The sequence below is a fragment of the Nerophis ophidion genome, linkage group LG13, assembly GCF_033978795.1.
Source record: "Nerophis ophidion isolate RoL-2023_Sa linkage group LG13, RoL_Noph_v1.0, whole genome shotgun sequence".
NCBI classification, from domain to species: Eukaryota; Metazoa; Chordata; class Actinopteri; order Syngnathiformes; family Syngnathidae; genus Nerophis; species Nerophis ophidion.
In genome coordinates, this window is record NC_084623.1 from 8,146,991 (window position 1) to 8,159,995 (window position 13,005).

At 39.3% G+C, this 13,005-nt stretch overlaps 1 protein-coding gene across 1 annotated transcript in view; it reads left to right on the forward strand.

Annotated features, from left to right (window-relative positions):
- Positions 1-13,005, forward strand: part of asic4a (acid-sensing (proton-gated) ion channel family member 4a) — a 329,307-nt gene that overhangs the window by 285,388 nt on the left and 30,914 nt on the right. The window contains exons 2-4 of the mRNA XM_061918328.1: positions 1,289-1,433; positions 3,351-3,478; positions 3,590-3,743. Coding sequence (XP_061774312.1) covers positions 1,289-1,433; positions 3,351-3,478; positions 3,590-3,743 — 427 coding nt within the window. The remainder of the gene's footprint in view (positions 1-1,288; positions 1,434-3,350; positions 3,479-3,589; positions 3,744-13,005) is intronic.

Consider the following 13,005-nt stretch of genomic DNA (forward strand, 5'->3'; position numbering starts at 1 on the left):
AAAAATCAAAAATCAATTAAAAACAAAAATAAAATAAATAAATCAAAAATATACATACATATATACATATATGTATAGTCGGGGTTACTGTGGTTTATCCGTTATACAGTGCTCAATACCGGGGTAGAGCAGATTATATGTTTGATGAGGGGATTATTTTCTATAAATCAAAATAAAATAAAATCCTCTCAAGAGCAGGGAAACATGCGAAACAGACTTGTAGGGATGAAATAGCCTTTGTGTTTTTTCTTGACCTAACATATATATACTGTATATATATTTTATTAATTTTTTTTATTTTTCTTTTTTTTTTTATAAATTAATAGTTTCTTTTTTATTGATTTTTGATTTATTTTTTTTTAACCGACTAAGAATATTGATTCATTCGAAAAATATATCTTTTTTGGGGAAAACTCATACTAATCAGTGGCATGTCAATTGCAAAGCCAATGTATATTAGCATCGAGCTAGCATTTGTGGAAAAGTGCAACCTTACTTTAACTTACCTTGGAGCGTGTTTTGTGTCATTTTCTTACCCCGAGGTAATTTGGCTGAGTCTGCTCTCGGTGCTGCTGGAGTGATCGCCCGGCGCCAAAGTGAGTCGGCGCCAGCCACGTGCAATCCAGTTACCGAAACATTTTCCGGCGGTATTCTGTCGGTGCCAAAAAAAAAAGTGCCGGATATGGTGGGCATCCCTCAGCATGTGTGACTGCAGAGATAACAAAACAAAAGCTCGGGAATCCTAAAGTCTTCTATTCTGCCTAAATGGGGGGGAATATTCCTCTAACATCAGAATGAGTGACATTTGACTGTATATTATTATTATTATTATTATTATTATACAGCATCTGTCGGAGAACACAACTAACTGTACGGTGCCAGGAAATGCACTGCAAGCAAGCACGGCAACATCATTTTTATTTTACTGTTATTTGCTGACATCAAACTTGGGAGGAAGTGAGTTCCCTGATTGCTTTTTTTCCTGCAATTTACTGCCCACCTTTTCTTTCTTTTTTTTTTTTTTTTTTCCGGAACCGAAACTGTCATAATGTAACACAACCCGGCTTTCTGGAATTAAAAGCGCTGCGGACATAAATCTGTTTATTTTTTTGGGACGGTTGTCACGACGATAGCGACTGAGCCTGCAGGCTGCATCCAGAGGTTTGCGAGATGTATTCGGTTGTGTGAACAAGCAGAAGGTCAACTTGCTTATTTATGTTCTGCACTCATTTCCTTCCCCGGCCTCGTGAATTTGCCAATCTCATGATAGCTTTCTGTTTCCCCGCAGGTTTACACCCGGTATGGGAAATGCTACACCTTTAATGGGAACAAGACCACGTCCAGGAAAAGCAAGCAAGGTGGAATGGGGAATGGGCTGGAGATCATGTTGGATATCCAGCAGGATGAATATCTGCCAATATGGAGGGAGACAAGTAAGCCCCCCCCCCCCAAGCATATGTTCAGTGTGATCCCTTATGGTGCAGCATGATGTCGCTCTTCTGGGCCCGGGTTTGGAAAAAAAAAAAAAAAAAGTCATAATGAACGTCGGTTTCTATTAGCGTGCCGTGTTTGGATTACGACGTATCAAACTAAACTTCTGGTTGTTGATGAACTGTCGGTCCAAATCCATTTTTACATCCACCAGAAGGGATCTGCAATCACCGGGGTTTGTTTTCCTCTCTGTCCGTTGGTTATTTCAGTCGCTATGTCAGAAATAAGATAAGAACGTGTGAATCGATTTTTAGGGTATGTGTATATATATATATATATATATATATATATCCATCCATCCATTTTCTACCGCTTATTCCCTTTTGGGGTCGCGGGGGGCGCTGGCGCCTATCTCAGCTACAATCGGGCGGAAGGCGGGGTACACCCTGGACAAGTCGCCATCTCATCGCAGGGCCGACACAGATAGACAGACAACATTCACACTCACATTCACACACTAGGGCCAATTTAGTGTTGCCAATCAACCTATCCCCAGGTGCATGTCTTTGGAAGTGGGAGGAAGCCGGAGTACCCGGAGGGAACCCACGCATTCACGGGGAGAACATGCAAACTCCACACAGAAAGATCCCCAGCCTGGATTTGAACCCAGGACTGCAGGACCTTCGTATTGTTAGGCAGACGCACTAACCCCTCTGCCACTGTGAAGCCCATATATATATATATATATATATATATATATATACTGTATATATATATACCCACCTTACCGACACACGGGGGGGTGCTGCTAGCGGGGTGTATAAAATAGTCAGGAATTGTCATGGATACAAAAGATTCTGGGTATTTGTTGTGTTGCGTTTATGTAGTGTTACTGGGAGGATGTTCTCCCGAAATGTGTTTGTCAATCTTATTACTGAGTGTTAAAATAGTTTATATCACGACCATTAGTGTACTCTGTGTCACCCGGTATGCCTTGCAGTCGTGTGCGTGTTGCTGCGGAAGCCACACACATCATGTTACTGGACTGACAAGCATATCGTGTAGATGGCGACAAAGCCAGTGGCTTCACAGCACGCCCTGATACTTATTAGCTGTGTGACTACCGGCAGTCATTCAGGAGAATATTAGCGTCTCCTATTGTCTTCTTTCGCTTTGTGACACGGGTCTTAAATGGCTCTTTGAATGGTAAAGGATACCGATTCCCAGAACCATGTATATCAAATATTTCCGGATGGTTCAACCGGAAATATTTTTTCTTCATGTCTCCCGCCCGACCCGCGGTTTATCCGCGGACTCCGCGGACGAGACCGCAGACCGCGCATCTCTAATACATATACGTATACATATTTCGAAAAATACGGCGTACATATTACAACATACATCTCGAGGTATCTCGCTACAGAGGGAAGGGGAGTGCGGGGTCATGGTGGCAGGCTGCAGCTCTCAGTCACTGACCATCCTTTCATCACCCTTTTGGGATTTGCGTCATTATGGTTAAGCTACGTAGCTTAGCATTATGTAGCTTCTTACTGCCCAACATTGCTTACATGACAAAAGAGCGATATTTGTAGTTGATCAAATCAAGATACTGGCAGTTATCATTTATTTGTACCAGCTGTTGGCAGAAGTTTAATCAGTTTTCTGCAAAAGCGGTTGGAGGTAAACTATTAGCCATTTTCTGTTTGTGTGATGAATATGTTCAGCAATATTTGCAGAGTGGGTTAGAAATGTGGCTTTGTATGTCTGCAGCTGAGCAGTTCTCTATTTCCTTCCATTCTTTCCTCTCTGACGACAAAGGGAAATGAGCTCATTCAGCGAGAAACTTTGCTGTGTTCGGCAGCCCAAGATAATTACATAAACAAGCCTTGTTTTGTTCCGCCTTTTGCCCCGTTTTCAAGACGAGACGTCTCTGGAGGCCGGGATCCGGGTTCAGATCCACAGTCAGGACGAGCCGCCGTACATCCACCAGCTGGGCTTCGGAGTCTCGCCGGGCTTCCAGACCTTTGTTTCATGCCAAGAGCAAAGGGTAGGTCCTTATTTTCTCCGCCGTGGCGTATCCGTACCGCTACTTTGCGGGTTTAGTTTGAACTCGTTGGCCCCCGCCGGCTTCCTGGCTAATAAGTCTCTTTGTGCTTAGTTGACCTACCTGCCCCAGCCCTGGGGGAACTGCCGCTCCAGCAGCAATGAGAAGTTCCCAGGATACGACACGTACAGCATCAGTGCCTGTCGCCTGCTCTGCGAGACCAACGAGGTGGTGCGGGTGTGCAACTGCAGGATGGTGCACATGCCCGGTATGTCCTCCACTTTTTTTTTTTTACGTGAAAATAGGCCAATACTAGAAACTAGGGTTGTCCCCATACCAGTACTGTGATACCAATACGTATGTCCATACTATTCTAAATAAAGGGGACCACACATAGTTGCATTTTTGGCTTTGTTTTAACAAAAACATCTACAATACTTCAAATATATGTTTATTATTGGAATTGTGTCATTTAATAAAATAGTGAACATACAAGACAACTTGTCTTTTATTAGTAAGTAAACAAAAAAAGGCTCCTAATTTAGCTGCTGACGTATGCAGTAACATATTGTGTCATTTCCCATTCTATCATTTTGTCAAAATTATGAGGGACAAGCTGTAAAAATGGATTATTAATCCACTTACTCAATTACTGTTGATATCTGCTTGCTTTCTCTTAACATGTTCTATCTACACTTCTGTTAAAATGAAATAATAACTTTTTTTTTTGTTGTTTGGCTGCTTTACATTAGTTTTGGATGATACCGCAAATTTAGTAGTTACAGGATCATACATTGGTTATAAAATAAAATAATATTTACTGAGTTTATAAACATAATATGATTTTCTTAAAAAGGAAAAAATATTTTTTGACTATGAAACAAAATAGATGTAATCATAGTAATATTGGCGAGATACGCTTTTGTACTTGATATCATTACAGTGGATGTCAGGTGTAGATCCACCCGTGGCATTTGTTTATATTCAGGCGCGCTAGCTTTTGTTTTGTAATTTAATCTGTGATTCATACTGATATATATATATATATATATATATATATATATATATATATATATATATATATATATATATATATATATATATATATATATATATATATATATATATGTATATAAAGACATGCACCTGGGGATAGGTTGATTGGCAACACCAAATTGGCCCTAGTGTGTGAATGTGAGTGTGAATGTTGTCTGTATATCTGTGTTGGCCCTACGATGGGATGGCGACTTGTCCAGGGTGTACACCGCCTTCCGCCCGATTGTAGCTGAGATAGGCACCAGCGTCCCCGCAACCCCAAAGGAAAAAAGCGGTAGAACATGCATGGATTGATGGATGTATACATATATATATATACAGTATATACATACATATATATACATACATTATATATATATATATATATATATATATATATATATATATATATATATATATATATATATATACATACATAAATATATATTATTCTGAAGTAGGCCAATTAATAAATCAATAATCTTACACACACATATGTATATATATATTTTTTTTTTAATTTTTTTTTTTTTTTCTAAATAATAAATACATTTAAAAATATATATTTACATATATTTATTTATAAAAATAATTTTTTAAAAAGTCACTTTTAGTCCATATCCATTAGGGTGTCAAAAATGTTTTGTAACAATTCTTAATTAATTTAAAAAAAAAAAAAAAAAAAGCAATCATACATTTTGATTCCAGGATTGATTTTAATTTCAAGCAAATTAAACAAACTCATTTTTAAACAATTTAACAACATATAAATAAAACAATATGAGACAATGTAACAATTAGGGTTAGGTATTGCTCACGTTTTTTCCCGGTATTTGTGTGTAAGTTAAGTTGCAATCGCAGTTTTAAGTCCAAGACATTAGATGGCAGTAGTGTAGAGTTTATGGTGTGTTTTAGGTTCATAAAAAAGCAATTTTCGAATGAATCACCATTCTTATGTGTAACGATTCTTAATCGATTTAAAAAAAATCTAATATCAAATCGTTATTTGTTTTTTTCTGTCCAGCCAATTATGCAAAAGATATTGTTGATGTAGATCATGGATGTCAAACTCTGGCCCGCGTGCCAAATTAGGCCCGCCGTGTAATTTCATTTGGCACTTGAGGCAATACCAAACTAACATTAGAGCTGGCCCGCCGGTATTATACACCGCACTCACGGCTAATACTCATACTTGCCAGCCCTCCCAATTTTCCTGAGGGACTCCCGAAGTTCAGTGCCCCTCCCGACAATCTCCCGGGGGAACCATTCTCCCGAATTTCTCCCCATTTCGACCCGGACAACAATATTAGGGGCGTGCCTCTAAGGCATTGCTTTTAACGTCCTCTACAACCTGTCGTCACGTCCGCATTCCCCCCATACAAACAGCGTGCCGGTCAAGCCAAATAATAGATGCGTCTTGTACACACACACACACACAAGTGAATGCAATGCATACTTGGTAAACGGCCACACAGGTCACACTGAGGGTGGCCGTATAAACAACTTTAACACTGTTACAAATATGCGCCACACTGTGAACCCACACCAAACAAGAATGACAAACACATTTCGGGAGAACATCCGCACCGTAACACAGCATAAACAAATACTCAGGGACGCTACAATATACACCCCCCCGCTACCACCAAACCCCGTCCACCTCATTGTTATTTAGTTTTTAAATTTATTAGCCTGTGGAAAAAATTGATGTCGATATTTACCCCAGAAGGCTGCAAATAGAAAAGAGGCAGTTCATTTTTTTATTTGAATTTTATTTAATATACCGTTGATTTTTTTTGTTTATTTTTTGAAAGTTGATTTTGCACTGCAAAGTTATATAAGCATTGCTTGTTCCATATTCAGTGTAACAAACTGAGCAATAATGAACGTTACTTCAATGTTTAAATGTTTGATTCATTATTGTTATCTTATTTTCAAATGTATTATTAGCCTGTGGAAACGTTTATTTTGATATTTACCCCAGAAGGCTGCAAATAGAAACTAGGCATTCAATTTGTATTACAATTTTATTTAATATGCCATTGATATTTTTCAATTATTATCATTATTATTTGAAACTCGATTGTGCATGTCACTAAAAAGTTATATAAGCCTTGTTCGTTTATTAATATTCAATGCAAAACTTGTTTGGGTCCCTATTAAAAGGTTCATTTGTTCAACCCTGGCCCACGGCTTTGTTCAGTTTTACATTTTGGCCCACTTTGTATTTGAGTTTGACACTCCTGCTGTAGATGATCATATCTGCTGTACAGATTCATTTTACAAAAGAGAAATGTGTAATACTTCTCTTTTTGCATTAACTTCATTAAATGTTTGGGTAGAATTTTATCAAACAAAACCAATTTCCTTTTAAATCATATAAAATGCTTTCAGAGCTGTTTATCTTTTTAACAGAGGAATGTAGTTCATCAAAGAACTGGCATCCAATGTCAACAAAAAATATATAGATTTTGAATCAAAGAATCGTTTTGCGTTGAGAATCGATTCTGAATCGAATCATTACCCCCAAGAATTGAATCAAATCGTGTTGTACCCAAAGATCCACAGTCCTATTTTCAAACTTGTCACCTGTTTTATAAAATATCATTATGACTATCATACCAAATGATACATTGCGAGGATCGGTTTGAATAAAGTATCGTGTTGACTCAGGAATCGATTCTGAATGGAATCGTTAATTTCCCAAAGATAGACACCCTGAGTAAACATATTTAGCCATTCAGTATCGAAACTGGATGAATGAAGACCAGAATGAGTTGGGAATTGAATAAATGAATAGTCATGGCTTGCTGATGGAAGTCATTGATATGCCGACTGCATCCTAGCATTTGCATGATATCATGATATCATGATCCATGCGGCATTTTCGCCCACTTGAACCCTGGGAGCACGGATGTAATTTGCCGTGCCTTTTGTCCGACCTTGAGCTTGAATTAAACGTGGACCGCTCTTTAGTCCTGCTGGCCGCTCTCAGTCACATGTCCTCCCTGATTAACATCTCGATCAATCAATCAATCAATCAATCAATGTTTATTTATATAGCCCCAAATCACAAATGTCTCAAAGGACTGCACAAATCATTACGACTACAACATCCTCGGAAGAACCCACAAAAGGGCAAGGAAAACTCACACCCAGTGGGCAGGGAGAATTCACATCCAGTGGGACGCCAGTGACAATGCTGACTATGAGAAACCTTGGAGAGGACCTCAGATGTGGGCAACCCCCCGCCCCCTCTAGGGGACCGAAAGCAATGGATGTCGAGCGGGTCTAACATGATACTGTGAAAGTTCAATCCATAGTGGCTCCAACACAGCCGCGAGAGTTCAGTTCAAAGCGGATCCAAGACAGCAGCGAGAGTCCCGTCCACAGGAGACCATCTCAAGTGGAGGCGGATCAGCAGCGTAGAGATGTCCCCAACCGATACACAGGCGAGCGGTCCATCCTGGGTCTCGACTCTGGACAGCCAGTACTTCATCCGTGGTCATCGGACCGGACCCCCTCCACAAGGGAGGGGGGGACATAGGAGAAAGAAAAGAAACGGCAGATCAACTGGTCTAAAAAGGAGGTCTATTTAAAGGCTAGAGTATACAGATGAGTTTTAAGGTGAGACTTAAATGCTTCTACTGAGGTAGCATCTCGAACTGTTACCGGGAGGGCATTCCAGAGTACTGGAGCCCGAACGGAAAACGCTCTATAGCCCGCAGACTTTTTTTGGGCTCTAGGAATCACTAATAAGCCGATGAATTTCGGAACCTTTTGCTCTGGCGAGGGAAGTGTTCTTGGTGATTGTGCAAAATGCAAAATCCCAGGACTGGTGGTTGCATTCTCCGATCCTCGCGGGATATTTTTAATTTGGGGCCTCAATGCCTGAATTTGTTGCAGCTTTTTGGGAATGTTGTCATTGTTTAGAGGCCCGACAACAAGTGTGGCGTGGACCGAAGAACAAACTCAATTACCGTATGTGGAGGTTTCCATCTCGTGGATTCTCCTGACCACTATAGATCTTCACAGGAGCTCGGGAGTCGGGTTTCGACAATGCACTCTGCTCAGCAACTTTTCAGTTCTTTTCTGCTCTCCGCATCCGTGTAGCGTCTGGCTGTAACCCCAACTCCACACGTGTGTCTCGGTCCGGCTGCTGCTGAACATCATGGCAGGCGATTGGATGAATATACCCAGCTGGGTAATCCAATCACCTGCCAGCTGCGCTTCAAGGATGGTCCTTACACACCCCATTCCTGCGGCAGGCGCGCCGACCACACCCCCCTCCACCCTGTATTTTCCAGACTACAAGGGGCACTTAAAATCCTTTTCTCTCATAACTTGACAGTGCACCTCATAACCACCTAATGTACGGAATAATTCTGGTTTTCCTTACCAACCGTGAAGCAATTTTTTTTTTTTTGGTACATGGTGTAATGATAAGTGTGACCAGTAGATGGCAGTCAAACATAAGAGACATGTGTAGACTGCACTATGAGGGCAATATCAATCAATCAATCAATGTTTACTTATATAGCCCTAAATCAGTAATGTCTCAAAGGGCTGCACAAACCACAACACAAACCACTACGACATCCTCGGTAGGCCCACATAAGGGTAAGGATAACTAAAGAAAGTAAACAACACCAACATGTTTAACTGTGGATATGTGCATTATTTATAAAAAAATTTAAGGTAATTTTTTACAAACATTTTACAATTTATATATCAAACATGATGAATATTTAATGGACAACCACAGCTTTTTGTGGCACCCATTTGCATTTATAAAGCATTACATGGATTAAATTTTTAAAAATATCGATAAACTTCTCAATCAATCAATCAATTATATGTTCCGTTGAAAATATAGAACATTACACATGGCACTCAAAAATCTATTAAAATGTTTTAGTACGACTTGATGGCTTGTACTCTGCCATATTATTATTATGGTGTGTGTATAAGGTAAGACATATTCCCTGCTTAGGCTGCTGCCCCCGTGACCCGACCTCGGATAAGCGGAAGAAGATGGATGGATGGATGAATGGATGGATAATACCTGGCATTTTGTTTTGCAGTGTTATACAAAAGCAACTTTTCTTACCTTCTGGTACCTGCTGATCTGTATTTGGGCTCTGCATAAGTCCTGAAAAATCGCACGCAAACCAGGTCTTTTAGTTCAAGCCTTTGTAATCTGGGTATGGTCACTCGTCCAACACATAATTGCTCACTTGTCTGTGATGCCAAGTAGCGAATGGCACTCAAACACGATGATTCGCCCCCGTGATGATGTGTCACCGTGGCGACAAGAGCGCGGCGGCGGTGAGGCAAGAGGACGGGACGTTTGCGTTTTAAAGGACCGACGTGGCGGCGGTGTGACAGCCACCTCGCCGCACAGGCCGGACCTCACGTCGGCGGGGATGAGTCGTCTTGACACGATGCTTCTTTGCCGTTTAAACTCATGGCGCCCTCATCGCACATTTGGCGCCACGCTGTTTCTCGGCGTTTGTTTGAGCGCGTCGCTCAGGATTTTGCGGAGGCCTGCATGATGTCACGCAAGGTTGTTTTCTTCTCAGGAATAGTCATTGACCTCAAACGGGGTAATTTGGGTGGAGCTCTGGTATTTGCTACGCCAACTACTGTCATGGCGGGATTCTTGTAACTGGGGGGGACGCACTTATTTTTTCATTTATTATGTGTTCTTGTCTCCAGAGGTGGGTAGAGTAGCCAGAAATTGTACTCAAGTAAGAGTACTGTTACTTTAGAGATGTATTACTCAAGTAAAAGTAAGGAGTAGTCATCCAAATATTTACTTGAGTAAAAGTAAAAAGTATGTTGTGAAAAAACTACTCAAGTACTGAGTAACTGATGAGTAACCTGTTTGTTTGATGATGACGGCAACAAGTAATGCACAAAAACATAAAAATAGCAATGAGCGAATTCATAGCCAGGAATATCTCTTAAGCAACTAAAACAATAATATATATCAAATAATAATACATTAAAATAAAAAAAAATAAGGCAAATTGGGCCACAATAACTTAACAGCACCATAGGCTCAGTAGGCATTGATTGATTGATTGATTGATTGATTGAAACTTTTATTAGTAGATTGCACAGTACAGTACATATTCCCTACAATTGACCACTAAATGGTAACACCCCAATAGGTTTTTCAACGTTAATCAATTTCTTAATAAATGACCAAGTCGAGGTGATCTACCTCATATATACATACACACACGTATCATATATATCATATATTTATATATATATTAGGGCTGGGCAACGATTACAAATTTTAATCGAAGTTAATTGCACTATTTCTCTGATTAATCGCGATTAACTGCATTGTATACGCAAAGCCCAATAATGAATTCAAAAGTAGTGTGTAGTGCACCTTTATTGGAATATTCTCCCACATGAACAAAAGCGCCAAAACATTTGTTGTGCAAACACAATTTAAATCAGTCCTTGTTAAACAGTAGCAGTTAAATAGCATATTTGATGAAAATCTACTCCAAAATACAAACATTTAAGCTTATTGCCACTGCTAGGGTATTTAAGTTATCCTGTTTGTTATGGAAAATAAATATAATCTACATACAAATCTCTGAGCCACAATAATAACATCTGAACAGGCAATTTCTGAGGTAACAGCAGAAACATTTTTTTTTTATCAGGGATCTTATGTTTAAAAAACCTATATTATAGGTAGTGGGCTGTTTTAGGGAATTTTTGATCAAATTATCCGTAGTAGCAATATTATTAATGTTGTGTTTATTCTGCATAGTGCACTTAAAATAATTATGACCATATCTAGGAATTGATATGATGGGAATTTTCCGATTGTTTGCTTGGTGCTTTGATAAACTGAAGGCATCATATACATGGTACTATATTGTGATGTTATGAGCCAGGGAAAAAAAGAACTACCCTACCCAGCATGCAACAGGAGTGACGAGCATGTCGCCATGACGGCATCTTGTATGTTGTGATATGCACGCCCTGAAAGCAAACGTTAAGAACTCAGCCAACACTCCTGGTCTGCATTATTCATAAATAGACAGACAACACATATACTCCGCTGCTTCACAGCCCGCTGGATGTAGCCGGCAAAGTATTCCCATGCTAGCTAGCCGGTCTAGCAAGCACGCCTCATTCAGTCCAAAACGGGCCGATCTATCCACATTCAGAATTGTCTGGCGGTCGTAAGTGATCCCGGAGTGACCACGCTGTAAGCCAGCCATGAAATTTGCAGAATTGTCCGGTATTTTTTGCCAAATGTTCCATCTTTACCAAGAGCCCCTCCACGCCGCGGGCGACGCCATCTTGTTAAGAAAAGCCGTTAACAAAATAAAAGCATGTAAACAACATACGCAAATGTGCGATAAAATAATTGTCGGCGTTAATAGATTGATGAGTTAACTCGTAATTAACGCATTAATTTGCCCACCCCAATATATATATATATATATATATATATATATATATATATATATATATATACATTTATATTCACAGTATATCATTTATATTTATTTATTTTGCCGTTTTTGTTGACATGTTAAAGCTGTTTTAATGAATATACATGCATGTTTAACACATAGATTCCTATCTTTCATGAAGACAAGAATATTAGTTGGTGTATTACCTGATTCTGATGACTTGCATTGATTGGAATCAGACAGTATAGTGTTGATAATGTCCACGTTTTCAAATGGAGGAGAAAAAAAGTTCCTCCTTTCTGTCTAATACCGCATGAAAGTCGTTGGTTTTTGGCATCTTATTTGTCCAGCTTCCATATTCGTTTTTGTACACTTTACAAGAAATACATTGGCGGCAAACTCCGTAGCTTGCTTGTTTGTTTGCGCTGGCTTTCGGAGACTCTTATTTTTTTAGCGCAGGCGCGATGGGGCATCGCTTTTATTGTGAAGACAGGAAGTGTGCGATCAGTCTTTAGGCTTATGACGGGAAGTACGGTTGAAATAAAAAGTGTCTTTTTTCCTTTACACTTTTGATTGATTGATTGAAACTTTTATTAGTAGATTGCACAGTACAGTACATATTCCCTACAATTGACCACTAAATGGTAGCACCCGAATAAGTTTTTCAACATTAATCAATTACTTAATAAATGACCAAGTCGAGGTGATCTACCTCATTTATACATACACACACATATCATATATATACATATATATACATACATTTATATATACAGTATATAATTTATAGTTATTTATTTTGCTGTTTTTGTTGACATGTTAAAGGTGTTTTAATGAATATACATGCATGTTTAACATATAGATTCCTATCTTTCATGAAGACAAGAATATAAGTTGGTGTATTACCTGATTCTGATGACTTGCATTGATTGGAATCAGACAGTATAGTGTTGATAATGTCCAGGTTTTCAAATGGAGGAGAAAAAAAGTTCCTCTTTTCTGTCTAATACATACAATTGACCACTAAATGGTAACACCCCA